The 13,310-nt window shown below is 42.3% G+C and overlaps 1 protein-coding gene across 1 annotated transcript in view; it reads left to right on the plus strand.

Moving 5' to 3' along the window:
* Positions 1 to 13,310, plus strand: part of DMGDH (dimethylglycine dehydrogenase) — a 527,940-nt gene that overhangs the window by 341,634 nt on the left and 172,996 nt on the right. The window contains exon 12 of the mRNA XM_086960740.1: positions 17 to 234. Coding sequence (XP_086816866.1) covers positions 17 to 234 — 218 coding nt within the window. The remainder of the gene's footprint in view (positions 1 to 16; positions 235 to 13,310) is intronic.

Consider the following 13,310-nt stretch of genomic DNA (forward strand, 5'->3'; position numbering starts at 1 on the left):
CTTCCTCCTCCTGCAGGATGATAGAAGAGGAGGCCGTAAAGAGAGGATATGATGTGCAGATTAAAAATGTGACTGATGAGATTGGCGTCCTTGGAGTAGCCGGACCATTATCCCGAAGTGTCCTCCAGAGGTTGACATCTGAAGATCTCTCCAATTCTAGTTTCAAATTTCTTCAGTCTAAAAACATGAACGTTTCCAACATCCCACTCACTGCTATTAGGATATCATATACAGGTAGGATTTATTTTATTTTCAAGAAACTTAAATTGTGTTAAGTATAAAATATATCAGCAAGACATGTTTATCGCTGAAGGTACAATAAAGTCTAGGTATTCACCAAGGATTCTCTTGATCGGTTTTGAGAGCCCACCTTCATAAATGTGTGGAGCTTATGTTAACCCAAAGGAGACAATACCTAAAGTCGATCTTTATAAACATGAACATTCGCACTAGCAGACAAGCAGTGATAAGGTGGCTGGAGGGTTCGTCGTGCATCCTGTCTTGCCGAGGAGTCAAGTTTATGAGACTAGTCAACAGCTGCCTTTTGCAAGTGGACGTTTTTTAATTTTAACTGTATGTAACAAATTCCTATTCTTTTAAAGTGGTTGCTAGACAATCTTAACTTTTTGCTGAAATTTGATCTAAACATAGTTTTAGAATGATTTTAAAATAACAGATTTTTTACACATTTCAAATGTATGGGAGTCAGAGCACAGTTGCACTTTGTATATATGACACCTCTAGCTGTTTGAGAAGATGAAACCTATTCTTTTTATGTAGGGGGGTATTGTGATGATTTTAATTAATCAAACAATAAACATTAAACTTGAAACTTGTGTGGAGCTTAAGTATCTTGTCATATCAGTATTGTATCAACTGTCTGCTTAAAGTGGGTTCTCATGCTGTGAGAAAATATTCACCTGTAAAGTAGGATTGTCTTTTGGAGCCTATAGCAAAATATGGAGATGTTGCTGCTTATTTCAGCGTATTCTCTTTTTGGTTCATGTTTTGCCCTTCTAAAAAAAAGAATACTGTCCAAAACATACCAATTAGAGAAACATAGCTATTCTTTAGAACTCCTTTTGTCTCGTTCCCGATTAATAGCAACTGTTATGGTAGGGCCACTCATGACGAGGATCAGATAGTGCCTTAGTACTATCAGAGAATCTCCTCCGTTCTAAAGTTCTGCTGCATCCCAATACGGCATCACCTTTTTGTTCCATTTGTGGAAATTTGAACTAGAACTGTAGTGCAATTTCAGTGCAGAACCATGTCTCAAACTTTCTTTTTACTTGTTATTTCTTTCTTTTCCTTGAGTAATAAGTTTACTTTTTGTTGGCAGTTTTTTTTTGGTTCAAGGCAGACACAGTTAATAGAAGGCTGCACCCCCAGCGGTTTCATGCATGAACTGTATGTCATACCTGTGGATATCACATCAGGCTTCTTCCTGTGGGCTCTATATGGTGATAGCTAGACATGTCCTTTGGAATATGTTGTGGAAAATGAACAAGGAAGGTCTGTTTCATGAGCCAGTGATGTGTTTACATGCGCTGTGACCCACCCACAGGAAAGAGACTTCCTTCCAAGGATGCTGTATGGTAACTACTTCCAAGAAGGATGCCGCGGATGCTTGGAGCTATTCAGAATGGAATGCACACCCTAAGGAGTTACTGTGGAGACAAACACCCAGGATAACCATTATGCTCATTTATACTCGCTACCTTAACCCCTTCCACACTCATGACGAGCTGGGCTCGTCATGGTGTAGCCTCCTCGTACACTCATGACGAGCCCAGCTCGTCATGAAACAATGTTTAACAACAATTTGCAGCACAGATGGGGAAAACGCATAGCAGCCATGGAGTTAATCAGACGAAATGTTCTTCTTTATTAGCCATTATTGAGGATGGATGAAGGTGACCCAAACGTGCACGTGCTCTAAAGTCTTATTAAACTTCAACTAGATGCCAAGCGATGGTCAATCGTGCTCTGTCCGAATTAGTTAGCCACAGCAGGTTATTCAGGCCCGGATAAAGTACTTGTGCTAGAGCACAAGATCTTGATACAGGTTAATCCAGCAATTGGTGTACAGCTATTTAGCTTTCAGTCTTTTTATTGAGCATAGATTGTGATTATAATAAAACACGACTCCAAGAGCACAAAAGGGTCTAATAACCCATTAATAAACAGTTAAACCCAATCTCTATCCTAGGTGTAACCTACCCGCTATAAACTTGCATTTAACATGAGTTTTAAACAGGGAACATGAGGACAGACCGACATTATAATATACATTGAAAAAGGTGTCCCACCTGATGCTCTTGCTGACCAAAAACAGAAGAACTTTGTTTTCCTGCAGGGTCTACAAGGGATTCCAACGATAGTTCAGTGGGCCCTATGTTTTTCATAAATCCTCAAACAGATAAACTTGGTCCTTTGTCATTACCTTAATGAATTATTTGACTGCCTCTACCTCAGTAAAAACGTATTCCTTTTTTTCATGCTATATCTTCAACCTAACTGGGTGCTATAGAGAGGTTTTGAATCCTGAGTTAAATAACTCCTTTTTGATGACCTTTAGTTTTTGATTTAGTGCTGCGTAGACTGGCTAAAATCTGGGGAAAAGTAAAACATGTTTGCTTTCAAAAGTGGTTGCTCCATTACTAGATCCCCCTCTTAAGGCCATTTCTCTCTCATGACTATTTTCTTACTGAGGACTTTGTAGGAAGGCAGTACTAGTTCCCAACCAGCAGTCTAAGACAATTATCTGCAGGTAGGATCTCAGTATTAAGAAACCATGGATCGTAGCAGCTAGAGTTTGCTCACCTGGTAAATGCATCGGCACGCCTAACTGGCGAATGTTAGCCATTTTGTATGTGTTCAGTCAGTAGGTCCACATGTACTGGTATAATACTGACTTTGACGGTTTTAGTTTGTCTTTACTGTCTCCTCCATCACTACACAATCGCTGTGCCACAACGAGTGTTGTGAAGAGAAAGACTTCCTCTTCGGGCTTGAGGTTTTCTTAAAGAAACTAATAATCGGAAACAAAAACGGCTAAAAGTAAAGTAGGATATGATAGAAATAGGTAACTTTTTCAGCTGTAATTATTTGCCCCAATGGCTGCCCTACAAAAGTAATATACCGTAATGCCTGTCAGAATTTTCCAACCGCAGTGATATGTAGTGTTTGGCGGTTGTCACACAGAGCAATCAACCGAGCTACAGCTTACAATGCTTTTTTTATTTTGTTTCATCCAGGCATCGATTCATATGGCAAAATCTAATGAGTGTATAAATAGGAAGTTTATACATTTGTTTAAATGCTTTCAAGAGCTTGGGAGTAGTGGTTGTATTTGGGCTTACTTATGTAACTGGGGGCATTTAAAACATATTTCCTTGGTATTTCAGTCTCTCTGGGGATGCGTGTAGCTGTGATATTTAGGCCAAGGTAGGATCAACAGGTGCCATGGGAATCCTACCAACCCCAGTAATTTTTTTAAACTACACCCCCTGTCACAGTCCAGGGTGGTGTGGCACATGTATATTTTACCACTTTTTCTTATCCACAATGTATTGCAAACATCACACTTTAAATTTACATATTTTCCTCACATTTTTAGATGGAATTTGCCAGGATCTAGAAAACTTGTTCCATGCAGCATTCCCACACATCTCGAGGGAATCAAAAGGGAATACTTTTGTCCGCACACCAGAGGGAAACCTCCCCCCACATAGTGCTGGGACGCGACGTCCAAAATATTCTCACTACAGAAGAAGTGTGGGTGGATGAAGTGAGCATTACGTCCACTGCACTTTAGAGGTTCATTGCACTGGTACAGTTAATGGGAAATATGAACTACACAATTTTATCCGCGTCATGTAACTGGTTTGCAACTCTCAAACCCTGGAAACCAGTTTTATAATTAATATTGCCTATGACAAGTTGGAGGTCCAGGAGGATCAGAGGGGAAAGCTGTGACCCATTTCTTTCCCCACCCACTACTAGTGGGAGCCAGTACCAGTACCATATCATTCACTAAAAATATTCCTGATCACCTTCAGCTAGCATCTTTTGTTATGAGCCACTTCTCCTTGGTAACACAATTTTTGGAGTTATTTCATTAATCTGCAGTTATTGTAGCACCGTTAGATATCCATATGAATACAGCACCTACTGCAGCATAAGGGGATGTTGCACATTTTCCTGCATCTCTCCTTACCACTACTTAACTGTAGAGCTATTACTTTCCACTTGCATTAGGTATCTGCATGCTTGCAGAGGAACCACCTCAGCATGGCCTTCCAGGACAGATAGTTGACAGACTGGGTGAGGATGTAGTCCATGATGCTGGCCCTCCAGGACCACTAGAGATAGCTGAGCTAAGTACATTGTGGTATACTTAAATACCAAAACCATACATAGTTTCCCAAATGTATAGTTTGCGTCCTTGTCAGTCTTTTAAAAAACTCACTCGGATGACCTTTCATGAGCTCTGCCAGTCTTAGGATGATTTTTACTCATTACCACTTTACTCTTGAGGATGACGTTTGCCAACAACTCAACAGATCCCTCTCACTTGATTACATCTGTGGAAACAAATGGAAAGGCATTTGGGCAAGTGAACCTTTTGCGTGCCAACTTGAATGTCTGGGCAATGCTCCGAAATGCAGAAAATGCCATGTGGCCTGAATGGACCACTGCATCGAATTTGACCGCATTTAATATTTTAAGAATGAATCCGCCCACCCCATTTTATATAAATGTCATATTTGCAAATGTAAATGCCTCCTTCTCTTTCTGGCACTTGTAGAGACCACGTATTATCTACCTTAAAACACTGGCACGTGCAGCCTGCGTCGTTCTGGGAATGGCATTCCTTGATCACATTTGAACATGCACGACAATCTAGAACCATAAAATATGGTCCATTTGACTTTAAAATAGAGATGTTACACATTTAATAAACATATGTACATAACGTCCTTTGTATTGAGATTTTGAATCCATGTTTCAGGGTGCAGTACAATAACTTTTTGTACTCCAAATTAAATTAAAACAATTCTTTGTTTTATTTGCAAGTTGCAAATGTATTTCACATCACCTGGCAACTTATTTTCAGGGTTTAGTCACTCATTTTGACTGCGCTATGCATCTAGGTAATTCAAGGGTGATTTGAGAAAACTTTTTCATATTAAAAACAAATATTTGTTATTTTAACAATCTACCGAAGCCACGAAGAATGCCCAGCACAGAGTTTGCATACTTTAGTGAAGTATCATTTTTTTCGCCCTTTTGACTCTCTGAAAGGCGGTTTCTCCAGCACTGGGTCATTCCTACTTTCAAATGCTTACTTATTCCCTGTCATTATGCTGGTAGCTTTTAGCAGGGAACTTGAACAGCAGTGACAGTTAACATTCATTTTAATGACCTCAGAATTAGGATTTTAGTTAATTGAACAGAAGTAGCTGTGCTTTCATGTTAGGCTGCACCATCTTTGAAGACCATTAGAGTATCGATCAGCCTGTGCTGCTCTGCTTGTAGCCATGCATACAAGTCCCTCCACCTCTCGACAGACCCTGGTCTCCACCTCCGTCCCATATTTTACGAATCGTTTGGGAGGCCATACTGTGTCAGTGTAGATGGACCACTACAGTCTATACCCACTTTCCATTTGGTAATGCCTGGGAAGTCTGTTTTACTTTGGTTTTGTGCAATGTCCCATTTTGTTAGAATCTGCCCCAGTCCTATCCCTAAGGATGCTTTTTAATGCTTAATTCCTCCAGAAAATTCAACAGTGCAATCTGAGTGGTAAACATGGCGTGACTGCCAAAGCACAGTGTTTAAGATGTGTTTTATGTCCCCTATAGTACTTAGTGGTGAAAAAGCTGCACTCCACACTGTATGGTAGAAATCACTGATAAGGCTAGGTTCCACTACACAAATTTAACATGGAACCTCAGGTTTATGTCTCTTTTTACCTGCTGATAAGTGTAAAGGGGAGAAATCACGCATCAGAAAAGGACTTTCCAAAACTAATCAGGACTCAAGGACCACAGACTCCAACTTCAGTTTAAGGGGTTTATTACAGTGCCAAAAACAACTGAATATGCAAGCACCTCAAGACGAGGTTGTAGAAATACATAGGATCTAATATAAAACCAAATCTACGGATAAATCTACTCCGGTGAATCATGAAAAAAATAAACGACTCCAAAAATAAAACACAAGCAAGGACTGCTCTGACATTTAAGTCGACTTCATCTGCCTCTAAAAGGTCAAAAACATTAGACTATCCCTACACTATCTCTAAGGTGACATCCCTACTTAGCATTTCCCAGTCAAAATCAGTAAAAAGTTGTCGGCTTGTAAAGACTTCCTAAGAAGCGCATTCACAATGGAATCCAGATGACTAAAGCTAAAGAGTTTGTTCTAAGATATTCTTCCCAAATCAATCCCCTGACTCATGACTCATCCTGTCTCCCTCTACCTCTCTGAACCTTTCTCCTTCTGCCTCTCCTCCCTCGGGGTGCATTCCCTAATACAAAATACAAAAATGTAGAACAAGCCCACAGATCACCTCGCCTAGGTGGTTTTCCACCATCTTCTCCATGTGGATTCCGTTAACCTTGATTCCCGGGCCTCCACAGTGAGAAAGAACACCTGCTCCCAATTATCGCTTTGTTGCTTACATTGTTGCACATCTCCTTCGTGCCTAACTCCTAAAACAAAAGGCGTTAGTTCTAACTAACAAAGGCAGCTTCTTCCACCTGCAACTGAAACGTGAGAACAGAACTTACTTGCATACACATGAAATTCGCTGACTACTTCTACATGCGAGAGCAAACCAGGGAAAAATACATTTTCGGGCCTACACAGTTTGGCCATTGTAAGAATAAACAAATGGACCTTTCATATTCCAACGTGAACATTTCATTTAGGCCTTTACACTACAAGTTGTATGCTCTAGTTAATAATGCTTTGCACTACAGCATCTACAATTAATACACGTTAAGCATCTCATAATTTCTTCGTGCAATCTTCATTTTGGTGCACATTTAACTAAAATGCATTTCATTACACAAACTTTTCATCAAGCAATTGCAGCATACTAAAAATTACAATTTCTATCACGGATGTCATTTTATTTCCCTTTGCATGGCACAAATACATTTCTATCATTTAACATCACATCATTATTACACCACGTTCTAATTATCACGCGTTAATACAACACAAGAATGTATGCGTGTGCAGACTATCCGTGATTATGATACACCCCTACAATTTTAGAGCACCATCATGCTCTATCAGTTCCCCCCTCTGATGACTTGTGTCATCACAATAAATCTCACTCCCTGAAGAAAGAACCGACCTAAACAGAGTTTTGTAGCCATCTTTCCCTGTCGGAACTTTTCTAGGCTCTTAATATTCTCATAATGACTGTCCTGCAGTCTTTCCATTCTCCTCTCTTGCTCTCCAAGAGATCTTTCAATTCTTTTCGCCATATGCCACTTATAAATCCTCACCAATCCCCACAACAAAATCACAAAAACCACCACTATAATGATAGGTTTCAAAATGTAACCAAGAATTCCCTTTCCTAGGGATGCAGACCAACTCCCTACCTTACCAAATCCTTTTCCCACCTTATTCCGAATTCCTTCTGTGGCTAGGTCATGCACCCCGTGATGTATCTCAGTAATTTTGCTTATATACCTCCTCAGATCTTTACTGCTGTCAGGCATACAAGTGCAGCGCTGTTAGACCTTCCGCATTCTACAGACTGCACCCTCGTTTGCTAGTAAAATGTCTAAAGCAAGACGGTTCTGTATCACCATAGCTCTTATCGACACAGTCTCTCCATCTACATGCAACAACAACTGAGCTGTATTTGCTGACAAATTGTCCACAGTGGTTGAGAACTTTCTAATTATTCAACACCACTCCTAAACCTGGTATCAATGCTCCAAAGACATCTCCCACAATTTCGCCTGCACTCTCACCTCGCTTCCCTCTAGAATGTAATCCACCTTCCAAATGGTCCAAATCCTCCACATGATAAATCTTGGGAAACACTACTGCCACATAACATGTACCATATCTACTCAATGGCAGTCGAACATAAGCATTTTTCCTGCACACAAAGTACACATTTGGCACCACTTGTATTGCATACTGCAAGAATTTCTTTGCTGAGGCCTCAATGGTGAAAGTATGATCACATACACTCTCTCCCACAAAGACCTTATCATAAGTCTGAACTTGTCTCACACATTACTTCCCTCTCTGTTTAAAATCAAATGCAACTTTACCTCCCTTGTTGTAACTGTTCCCTATTAGTTGTCTATGCCTATCTTCTACCTGATCTATACATTTCTTTCCTACATCTGATAGTGAACATGTTAAGTTGTCGGTGCATAAGCTGTATCTAGGGTTACAGTAGGTATGAAATACTTCCCTATTCTATCTTCTTGTTTATAATATTCACACTTATTCAAATGTTTATAAGCTGGAACTTCTGAAAGCACTACATCTTAGTTAGAAAATAATATTCATAGTGACCCTTGTCATAAAACATACTATGCAATAAACTACAAGTAATACCATACGTCAAAGGAAGATGGTGATATCGGATACCCTCCTCCACTGACACAGGAAACTGTAAACACACATAATAATCTGTGTGGCTGTCCCCTGTACCCCCACTTCTCCAACTTCTGCATTGTGGGAAAGAATTATAGATACAACAACGACTACTACTATTATTACTATCACTCCTACGGTACATGTACCTATTACCCACTTAGACCCAGGAGTCGAACTCCCAGACTCCAATCTTCTCTTGTGGGTGTAGCTCAATAAGAGGATACACAAAAGTCTCTTCTTTCCACCTCAAATTGCTGCTCAAAAGTTCGACCAAAGTTCATTGAAATCCTGGGAATTTGTTTAAAGCTCAGTGCCCCTGTATTTATTTACACAGTCCAAAAAGACTTCCCTAGTCCTCTTTATTCTTCTAATGGAAAAGCCCTAATTGTTTTCTTTTTCCACTCGGACCTAGGTTATCTACTTTGAGACAATTATTTATAGTTCACAGTTCATTCACAGTCATTTATAAGCTCAGAATCAATCTCGATTAGCACTTGCTTCAGTATTTATTGATGTACAGCTGCGATCTCCTGAGCTGGTGGCTGATAAGCAAAAGTCGGAAAAGACAATTCATGTAGGATCCAAATCCACACCTTGCTCAAGACTGGAGGTCGAGGAACTGTTATTGTCAACGCTCCCTCTATTTCCAGTCCAGGAACTATCAATTCACCTCGATTTTCAGCTTTGGCGTTCTTCTGATGGCCCGCGAAGACCTCAGGCTTCCGTTTCCCAGTACTCCTGGCATCTGTCACCAGATAAGTCCACTCCGGGGCAGCGTATTTTTGACAAGGCACTCTTACTCTCCTCGACCTTTTTGGACCCTCCTGAGCTTGCTCTACCTCACTCAGTTCGGAATCTGAAGTCTCTGACAGAGGAGCAAGATCTCTCTCAGTAGCTAGTCTGATTCAGCCTTCCTCGTCTCCCATGCCACGATTCTTCTATGGCGCCAGCTTTCCTCCTCTGCCCAAGATCAATTTGCACATCAGTTGCTTCAGATGAATCTGACTCTACCATTCGCAACGTTACCTCCAACCTCAGAGTCAATACCTGGGTCTTGTGTAGCGTAACTCTTCTCAGCTTGCTCTAGCAGACCCTCTTCATCAGCAACCCCCACAGCTTGGCTTTAGTGGCGGCGCGTCCATTAGGGCCCTTGGGTGTTGCTCCACCGAGCATTGCCGTCACACGTCACTCTCTAACTCTGACTTTCTCTCTGACTCACCACAATGCAATCCCTGTATCCATTCCCAGGCCGCCAGAGGCAGTCAGCTTAGAAGGGGCGGGGCAGCACTACAGCAGTTCAGCTGCAAGTGTCTGATTGATATCCACCATAATAACACGTATCAGGTGGTCGGCGAAGCGCACAGCAACAGTGCGCATGTTCTGCTTAGGGCTTAAACATTTTGCGACCAGCCCTGAACATGCACACACTAGGCTGCCCATTAGAAAAGCGAGGGTTGTTCCACGACGCTCTTCTAATGAGCAGCGTAGTGCGCATTGTGGTACTGCAATTCTGGACCCTTTCGTTTCACCAGCCTCGGGGTCCGCACACTCGTGTCACAAATGTCGTCGTAACATGACGAATTTGGTATCGACGGACCGGTAATGATTAGGACATCATCCCTATGCATTTGCGTCACGATCGAGTGATGCTGACACCCTTAAATCGTGGTTTCCGTCTCGAACCCTCAGACGCCATTTTGTGAACGGCATCCATCTTATGACTTGCCCTCATATAATCAATTGATAAAGGCCATCATAGTGGTCAGGACATGGCTACCGAGGGTGGTCAAAGATTGTTTGTAGACAAATTTGTACATAATCTGCTTCCCGAACTGTGCAATAAATTGAAAGATTCAGAGAGTGCTTGGGCTGTCTCCACGTCAGCACAGATTTTAGCCACAGCCCAGTACTATGAAAATAGGCGCAAAGACGAGCTAGATAAGACAGAGAAGAAGACTAAAGAGTTAAAAACTAAAGTTCTTCTCCAGCAAGCCTATCCGCCTCGCACGGCTAGTCAGCCCAGTTATCAACAGCCACAGCAGTATTCAAGAAACGCGCAAGGGAACGAGTTTTCCCATCAGCGTTCTCCGTATGGCCCGAATCAATGTGCCTATTGCAAAGAAGAGGGTCATTTCAAAAGTAATTGTCAAGCTCTTGCGCGACGCTTAAGCGGTGTTTCCGGTACAAGAGGTAGAGGTGTTCAACAGGTTCCTAGAGGTAGGGGCCGTGGAAATTTATCCCAAAACACCACTTCTTTTCCTCCTCAAAATTCCATGAATAGCTTTGACCAACAGAATAATGCGTCTTCCAGGACAGCTCAGTACTATGCTGAGGACTATTATGCAGAAAACGAGAATGAGGGTAATAGTTGCTAGGACAGCCATGGACAAAGAGAGTGAGTTGTTTCAGTTCCAGTAGACCAGAATGGACCTTACGTTGAGGTGATTACATCCGGAGTGTCAGAGCCATTTCTGCTGGATACTGGTGCTACAAAAAGTTCGATTATGCACTCAAAACTTCCTGGCGCACCTTTGTCTGGCGAAATGAATGTTTCAGTAGGTTTTTCTGGCGCCCCCGTTAGGAACCCGATCTCCAGCCCCATGCCCCTTTCTGTTGGCCCATGCGAATTAGAAGCACCCCTCATTCTTACCACAGGTTGTGGCGAAAATTTGTTAGGCTTGGATTTACTGAAGAGACTATATGCGACCTTGTACTGTTCTCCTTCGGGAGTACAACTTACGCTTGGTAAGAAAGTGATTTCCCCGATGTATTTGTCAAGAGAAAGAATTCCGACTGAGTTGTCATCTCTTCCAGATGTACTTTGGGCGAATGGTTCTAACGATGTGGGTCATTTAGAGATAGCACCGTATGTCATAACATTAAAAGCTAATGTTAGGTTGCCACGTATTCCCCAATATCGAATATCAAACGAATGTGAAAAGGCTTTGTTAGCGATCGTCTATGATCTGATTGCGAAAGATGTCATCGAAGAAACTACAGGCAACATTTGTAACAGTCCGGTTTTGCCTGTCTTAAAGCGTACCGATCCTTCACAGCCCCCTGTGTACCGATTTGTGATCGATCTAAGGGAAGTGAATAAGATCGTTGTACCGCAGTTTCCAGTCGTTCCCGACATTACTGCCTTATTGACAATGGTTCCAGGCTCAGCCAATTGGTTTTCGGTGATTGACCTGAAGAATGCTTTCTTCAGCATCCCGATTGCCGAGGAGAGCAGAGATATCTTCGGCTTCAATTTAGGAGGACGAAGCTTCCGCTTTAAACGCGCTCCTCAAGGCTACTGTGAGAGCCCATCAATATTCAGTCAAGCCCTGAAAACACAACTAGACACGATTGTTTTACCTGGTGGCGCGACTCTAATACAGTACGTAGACGATCTACTGATCGCTGCAGATACCGAAGAAATCTGCAAGCAAGCCACGTTGTCGTTGTTGCGTCATTTATGCGACATGAAGCACAAAGTCTCGCTTTCCAAACTACAATTTTGCCGACAAGAAGTAACCTACTTAGGTCACATCTTATCGAAGGAGGGAAGGAGACTGACCCCAGAAAGAATACAGGCAATTGCAGAACTGAGTGCCCCAAGGACACAAAGAGAAGTGCGTGCCTTCTTGGGCATTACATCGTATTGTAGACAATGGATACCGAACTTCTCACTGTTGGCCAAACCTTTGCTGGCATTAATGCGTAAGGACACACCCAATCCTTTGCCTTGGTCTGAAGATTGTCAGGCGAGTTTCCATGAGTTGCGTGAGGCATTATGTTCGGCTCCTGTATTGGGCAACCCAGACTACAGCAAGCCGTTTACATTATACGTCCACGAGAAGGAAGGTTGCGCATTATCAGTCTTGACGCAGCACTTTGGGGACAAACAACGCCCATGTGCATATTTCTCCGCGACTCTAGACCCCGTAGCTAAAGCATTACCGAGTTGCTTGAGGGCCACTGCCGCAGCAGCTGTCTGTATTGACAGTCCGCTGGGTTAGTCATGAATAATACTCTGACCGTTATGGTCCCACATGCAGTAGATATTTTACTAAACAGGACAAAGACACAGCATCTAACTAGTGCTCGACTGTCCAGCTATGAATTGACCCTGTTAGCAAGTCACATTCACATAAAGAGGTGTGATACACTCAACCCTGCTACATTATTACCCATTCCAGCAGAGACAGATGAGGTCGACAAACATGATTGCTGTTTTAGGACAGAAGAAGAGACAAAAGGGAGAGTAGATTTGCAGGACACTCCTCTCCCTGAATGTAATGATAATTTATGGGTTGATGGTTCATGTTTCAAGTTGCCGAATGGTGATACGACTGCAGCATATGCCGTGACAACATTACACACGATTGTAGAGACAGCTCGCGTCCCCCACAATTCCGCACAAGCAGCAGAGTTAGTCGCACTCACAAGAGCGTGCGTGTTGGGGAAAGGAAGACGAGTGAATGTGTACACTGATAGTCAGTACGCCTTTGGCGTAGCCCACAGTTTTGGAAGATTGTGGCATGAACGTGGGTTCCTGACATCGCATGGTGCAAAGATTCAACACGGACAGCTAGTACACGACCTTCTCGAGTCACTGACCTTGCCCCTACAGGTTGCGAGCGTGAAGTGTAGCGCGCATAGAAAGATCCGAGATG

The sequence above is a fragment of the Lissotriton vulgaris genome, chromosome 3_1 (assembly GCF_964263255.1).
Source record: "Lissotriton vulgaris chromosome 3_1, aLisVul1.2, whole genome shotgun sequence".
In the NCBI taxonomy this organism is placed as follows: Eukaryota; Metazoa; Chordata; class Amphibia; order Caudata; family Salamandridae; genus Lissotriton; species Lissotriton vulgaris.